Source organism: Anomalospiza imberbis, chromosome 25 (genome assembly GCF_031753505.1).
Source record: "Anomalospiza imberbis isolate Cuckoo-Finch-1a 21T00152 chromosome 25, ASM3175350v1, whole genome shotgun sequence".
NCBI lineage: Eukaryota > Metazoa > Chordata > Aves > Passeriformes > Viduidae > Anomalospiza > Anomalospiza imberbis.
In genome coordinates, this window is record NC_089705.1 from 3129893 (window position 1) to 3136770 (window position 6878).

The window sequence follows — 6878 nt, forward strand, 5'->3', positions numbered from 1 at the left end:
GTACTGAGAGACTTGTCTTCTTTTGTGTGCTGGAAGGAAGAGTTTTGATTTCAGTGTGTTTAAAATGCTTTTTACACAGCTGTCAGAAACAATTCCTTCTCTCATTTCCACTCTGCTGGAAATGTTTATGATGAGGGTTGACTCTGAAGCACATGGACACTGTGTTGGCAGGCACTGGTCCTGTTTCTAGATCTTGGTGTGAACTTGTGGTTTTCTTTGAAAAACAAGCTCACCTGGCTTACAGAACTGTTTTTACCTTGGCTCTGTCTCCCTGGGGAGCTTTGGCCATTGTTTTTTTCAGAGAACTACCAACTGAGCTTCATGTTTGGCTCTGGGGTGATTTCTGTGGCACTGCTGTTGGCTTGAATGACCTGGTAGGTTGTCTGTGTGCAGATCCACCTGGGGTGCAGGAGGATGGGGATGGCAGCAGAGACTGTGTTTACAGGTGCCTGTTGTGGCTTCAGGAGCATCCTTGGTCCCTGGTATCACACTTGGAGGTGTGTGTACCTACCCCAGGGATTCATGATGCCTCGAGAATTGCAGCTCCACTGTGCAGAGGCCACTCACATCACGTGTGGCAGTGGCAGTTGTCGTGTCCCCCAGTCCCCTGAGTGCAAAGGTGGCTTGTGTGACATGTCCAGCCTCACAAGCCCTTTCTCCACTGCTGTACAGGGCCCTTTGTGTCTCTGCTGCTGTGGAGCTGCATGTGACACGTCCCCGGGGGCTGGCTGGCAGGGGTGGGGCTGGGCTGTGGGGCAGTGCCACAGCAGCTGCTCAGAGGTGTTCCAGTGCTGGCAGTGACTGCAGGTGCGCTGGGGCTTCAGGAACAGGCAGACAGGTGAGTCAATGCTGTGGGCTCTTTCCCTGCCTGGGGGGAAGGTTGTTCTGGGATGAGGACGTGTCAGGAAGATGGTTCCTCTGCCCTGGGGCTGGGCTGGGCTGGCACTGGGCTCAGTAAGGATGTCCAGAGCTGTTCTGGGTGGTGGCTGGGCTGGTTTGCAGGGTGAGGTGCCAGCTGGCTCTGTCTTTGTGTCACTCTGAGGGAATGGCCTTGGAGGTCTCTGAATGACCTTCAGCCCCTCCAGGTCCTGGGGGAATGGTGACAGCCTAAATTATAAAACAGGAGGAGAGTATTACCATTCTCCTTGGAGAACTTGGCTTTGGAGCCTGTTTGGAGTCACATCTCCACCATTTCCTTAGCAAAACAGGTAAACATTTGGAATGCAAATAGAGGATGGAGAGCCAGGTCACATCTTCACTTGCAGCAGCAAACTGCTGCACGGTGGCACTTTTCTCTGTGTCACCCTGACCCTTGCTCGTGGCAGCTGCCTGCAGGGCTGTGCTGCCTGTGAGCTCCAGGGAGGGTTGTTGCCACACCAACAGCACACACAGCTCCCCGGGGCTCCTGATCCCCGTCAGCAACCACGGCAGCCTCGGTGGATTTGGGGAGTCTCTCAGGAGGGGGTGCCTGCTTGTCCCAGGCTGAGCACTGGAGGGAGAGCACAGAGCTGGACTGGGGTGTCCCCCCTGCACCTTGGGGCAGCAGCTCTGACCCCTCTCCCTCTGCCAGGTCCGGGTGCAGCTGCTGGTGGGTGAGGATGGCTGGACGCCGATGGCTCGTGCCCCGCACTCGAGGTAATGGGGCCGTGGAGCAGCACAGGGAGCAGTGTCTGTCTGTCCCCCATGCTGGGTCCATCTCTGCTCCAGCTCTCAGGGGCTGTGCCAGAGGCCTTCCTGGGGCGAGGGGTGGCTGCTGGTCACCTGGGGCTTTGGGGAGGTGGAGGAGTATCCCTGCTTATCTGTTTCAAGGATGAGCTGCCTGTGCTGCTGGGGGCTCTCTGGGCAAAGCAGGCAGCAGGTGTGGTGCTCTCAGCCATTCCCACTCCATTCCAGGCTTGCTGCTCTGCATCTTGGCTCTGCAACTCTGTCTTCAGGACTCTCTTGCCTCAGCAGGTGAGTTCTGTATCCCAAGGGGAAATCTGGGGGCCTGCAGGGAGTGGGGCAAAGGCAGAGTGGTGCACCAGGGAGTTTGTGCCTGTCCTCTCCAGGCTGTGCTCTGCAGGACAGAGCTGCAGGACAGGTGAGGAGCCTTTCCTCATGGTTTAACCCCCATAAAAGCCTGTTCTTCCCAGGCAATATGGCTGGAAGTGGGCGGGAGAGGCCGTTGTGACATCTGTCCACAGGGCTGCTGGCTCTGACCTGCTTCTTGGGCTGCCCAACTGGTGGCTGCAAGTGGACCCTGTTGGGGGCATCCTGTCACTGACTGCCATTTCACCTCCCGGCCACAGTGTGACAGATGCTTCCCTCAGGTCCCTCTGGACCGTGCCATGGCTCAGGAAGGGACGCAGGGCTTGCTGAGCACGTTTTTCCCTGGTGTTTCCTTCACCAAACAGGAGCTTTTTGTTTTTCAGCACTCAGCACAGCTGCCAATACCATGGTGATGGCCACCAAGGACACCTCAGCAGCCACCAAGAAAGCCTTGGTAGGGGCAGTGACCACCAAGAAGGCCTCATTGGTGGCTGTGACCACCAAGAGCACTTCAGTGGCCACCCAGAATCCTGCAGTGGTGGCGCTCACCAAGAATGCCATGGTGGTGGCCACCACCAAGAATGCTGCAGTGGTGGCCACTGCCAACACCTCTGTGGCCACCAAGAATGCATTGGCAACCACCAAGAAGACCTCAGTGGTGGCCATGGCCACCACGAACACCTCAGCAGCCACCAAGAATGCCTTCGTGGTGGTGACTGCCAAGGAGGCCTCGATGGCCACCGAGAACAGCTCGGTGGTAGTCAAGGCCACCAAGAACACATTGGCAACCACCAAGAACATCTCAGCAGCCACCAAAAGTGCCTTGGTGGTGGTGACTGCCAAGGAGGCCTCGATGGCCACCGGGAACACGTCGGTGGTAGTCAAGGCCACCAAGAATGCATTGGCAACCACCAAGAACACCTCAGTGGTGACCATGGCCACCAAGAACACTTCTGCAGCCACCAAGAATGCCTTGGTGGTGGTGACTGCCCAGGAGGCCTCAATGGCCACCGAGAACACCTTGGTGGTGGCCATGGCCACCAAAAACACCTCAGCAGCCACCAAGAATGCCTTGGTGGTGGTGGCAACTACCAAGGAGGCCTCGGCAGCCACCAAGAATACCTCAGTGGTGGTGGTCACCAACAATGCCACGGTGCTGGCTGTCACCAACAATGCCTCTCTGGTGGCCACCAACACCTCCATGAAGGGAGCAGAGGAGACAATGGTAAGGCAAGGAATGGAAAGAGGGGTATTGCTGGGCCCTTGCAGCCCTATGGGCAGTGTCACTTGCCCGGCTGGTTGGTCACAGGAGTGCCATGGGAGCATCTCCTGTGGTGGAAGGGAGCACAGTGGGTGGCCAGGTGGGGGTGGCCCCTGCAGACAGTGAGGCTGTGGTTGGGGACAGCCCTGGAGGCTTTGCTGCAGGGTGACACCCTGGTGTCTCCCCAGCAAACCTGCCAGAGCTTTCAGTGCTCCGGAGAGAGGTGTTACCAGGATGGAGCCCATGCCAACGGAACAACCACCTGCCAAAATGAGACTCACTGCGAGGTGCGGAGCTGCCAGGGGGCTGCACTAGGGAAAGCCTTCCCTTTCTTTTTCTCAGGCATCCACAGTGCTCTATTAAGTCTGTCTCCCATCTCCCTTTCCTCTCTGACAGCCTGTCAGTTATTTCTGCTCTTTTACGACGGCACCTCTTCACACTCACTTTATCCCTTGACTCTGCCCGTTGCAGCTTTATCGTTTCTCCAGCACGAACTACACGGCCAGATGCAGCAGCGGGTGCAGCGCGGAGCCCTGCAGCACCAAGGGCAGCAGGCAGCAGTGTGCCCTGGAGTGCTGTGCTGGCCCTCTCTGCCTGCAGCTCAACGCCAGTGCCTACGGTATGGCCCAGCTTTGTTCTGCTGGGCAGAATCTGGAGGGGCTGTGGCTGCATCTGCCTCTCTTCTGCTCTGGGGCTCGCCCTGTCCTTGGAGTCGGGTGAGGGGCAGGGTGGCCCTGGCAGCTCTGAGCACAGTGTGAGCAGTGTGGGTGAGCCTGGCCCTGTGTGGGCTGTGTGTCCAGCCTCACAGGGCTCCTCGTGTGTCTGCAGGTGACCTGCCACCCGCCACCACCACCACCGTGCCGCTGACAACCACCACCAGCACCCCCCGGCCTCCCCCCCAGAACGTAGGTACCACAGCAGGAGAGGCTGCTGCATCCACGGGTTCTGGGGTCTGTGGCTGCTGGGATGGCTGAGCTCCCACCTGAGCAGGGGACAGGAAAAGGTCCCTCCTCCATTTGGTCTATGGGGTAAAAATCTGACTCTGGAAGGGCAACACATCCTGAAGGAGCACTGGAAGTAAGGAGCCCGTAAGGAGCCCTGTCCAGTGGGCCTTATCCCTGTCCATCAGAACTGTTCCCCAGGGCAGTGCTTGCATCAGCTCAGGCAGTTTGACCTGACCATGGGATGAGCCCTCCTGCAGCTGCACGGAGTGTGCAGGACCTACCGGGCTCTGCAGCCCTTCCCTGAGCCTAGTGGAGGGGAAGGAGCTTATCTTCACAGAACCCTCTTAAGAGGAAGGAAAAAGAGGCTTGAAACTTGCTTGCTCTGCTGGTCTTTCAGAAGTTTCTTGCAGTTTCAGAATACTCCTTTATCTCTGGATCTAAAATGCCTGATAGCACAAATACCAGCAGAACAGAGGAGGGTGGAGAGGAGTGAAGGGCTGCCTTAAATGCAGTTTTTGTCCTTCCAATCTGATGGACAGATGGTATCTCCCTGGTCCTTTCTGTCATAGGGCAAAGTGTGTGCAGCATTTTCCTGTCACGGGGACCAGTGTTTCAAAGGCAGGAAGACCATCACTAGATGCATTTTGGGGCAGGACTTCTGTGAGGTATGGCCTTCGGCTGCAGAGCATCGTGTTCCTGTAATGCTAATACTAAAGGCTCGGCATGACCCCCAGGCTAATGTCTCTCTCCTTCCAGATGAAGAAGATTGGCTTGAATTACATGGCAGGATGTAGCAAAGCCTGCAAGGCTGCCAAACCAGTCTGTGCTGGTGGGATGAAGGCTGCCTGTTACCAGGAGTGCTGCCCAGCCACCCCAAAGGGCAGCTGTCTGAAACTGGATGGCAAAGTTCACATCAATAGCGCTGGGCAGGCCACACTGGCCCCGCTCTTGAAGGCCATGGCATGGGGGGTGGTCCTTCTCCTGAATTACAGGGTCTCCACTTCCCTCTGGGGGTAGGCAGCAGCCAGGTGGCTCCACAGCTCTCCTGTAGGATCAGTAGGACCCTGCTGCGCTCTGACTTCAGCCAAGGTTGCTAGCAAACGCCCTCTGTGCTGTCCCTGTCCCATCAACAAGGTGTCTGGGGCCCTCTGCATCTGCTCATGGGCAGCTGCACACCCTTGGGGGTCACTTTGCTTGCCCTGCATAGGACCCTGCTGTTGATCCTAACCCCCCCCCCCCCCACCCTTAAGCTGCACTCTGAATCCTGCACCATCCCAGGATGGGTGAGTCCTGGCATTTCAGTGAAGTTTAAGTACTTGAAAACAAGATTCTCCCTTTTCCCAGAGGAAAAGCACTTAATCTGTGCACTCAGAAAGCTACTCAAGGGATTCTACCTAACCCTGCCCAAATCCTGCAGGTCTGAGAGACCTGCAAGCCAGTTGTGGATACTGGGAGTGGTGCAGTGTGGGCCTCTGCTGCTGGAATGGGTTCCCTCAGGAACAAGAGGGTATTAGGCCTCCTTAAAACCCAAAAAAATCTGCATTGACTGAGGCACAGGGGCTGCTCTGATCAATGCTCTGCTTGTGGCACAGTCTCCCTGCACCCCCTCTGACCTGTTAGCTCCAAAGTGCTCTAGCAATGAAATGCTTCTTGCTCGTGTAGGTAAAATAGTAACTTTATGTTTCATCTCCCAGCCTTAGGTGGGGAAGTGGGGTTAATCTAAAAGCATCTCATGTTTTATATAATTCTGTTTCACATCTGTGGTTCTCTAGTGCTGAAGGCAGAGCCCAGAGGTGAACACACAGAGCATGGGTGGAGCTGGCCAGGCAGAATTACCTGAGATCAAAATGCTGCCACTCGAACACACATGCATGGTGCTGTTCCTTGCCACCACTGTCCTCTGCTGCCACCGGTTCCTTAGAGAAAAGATTGAAACTATTAAAATTAAATGATTAAACGATTAAAATCTTTGTGTCAGCCCCCTTTGGTGCTGGTGTTCCGAGTGTGGCTGAACACCGTGTGACCCGTGGGAGGGAGGGAGAGCTGGGCTGGGTGGGTTTGAGCCCTTGGAGCCTTGTGTGCTTTCCCAGCAAGAAGACTCGGTGCTGGCCCTCATGGAGCAGTGGCAGCCCTAACGGGGTGGATGAAAACCACATCATTCTACCTCAGCCGGCCCCTTCCACGCTGCAGTCAGCGCCTGTTCTGGTGCAGTAAAACCGCAGCTCAGCGTTTGGGGTGTGTGTTCACTTTGTTTCAGGCCAGTGTCAGTGTATCCACGTCAAGGGTTCCTCTATCTCAAAAACACAGCCCAGCACCACATTTCTTGAAAGGTTTGGTGCTTAGAGCAGTGCTTTCAGGCTGTGCCCTTGTCCGTTGGTGAGCAGAGAGGCACTGGGGAAGTGGTGCAGAGCTGTCACTGACCGAGACCACTCGGGTTTTCTCTGTCTCTCGACCTACATCTCCCACATCTGTGGAAGGAGCTACGTCCGTCTCTGGTGATATTTTACAGCATTTACTCCCACACCCAGCATTAATTGATTTGAAGAATAACGGCTCGTGTGCTGGGTCGTCTTGAAATTCAACAAAAAAATAATTCAAGTGGCTACTGAAAATAAGAGCATCTCGCGCTTTTCCGTGGAAATTAT

The 6878-nt window shown here is 55.8% G+C and overlaps 1 protein-coding gene across 1 annotated transcript; it reads left to right on the plus strand.

Moving 5' to 3' along the window:
* Window positions 1-2840: 2840 nt before the first annotated feature.
* LOC137462443 (uncharacterized) lies at window positions 2841-4232 on the plus strand. Its single transcript, XM_068172797.1, has 3 exons — window positions 2841-3253; window positions 3478-3576; window positions 3761-4232. Exons 1-3 carry the CDS (start codon window positions 2882-2884, stop codon window positions 4007-4009), a joined length of 720 nt encoding a protein of 239 aa, XP_068028898.1. The 5' UTR covers window positions 2841-2881; the 3' UTR covers window positions 4010-4232.
* Window positions 4233-6878: the final 2646 nt, after the last annotated feature.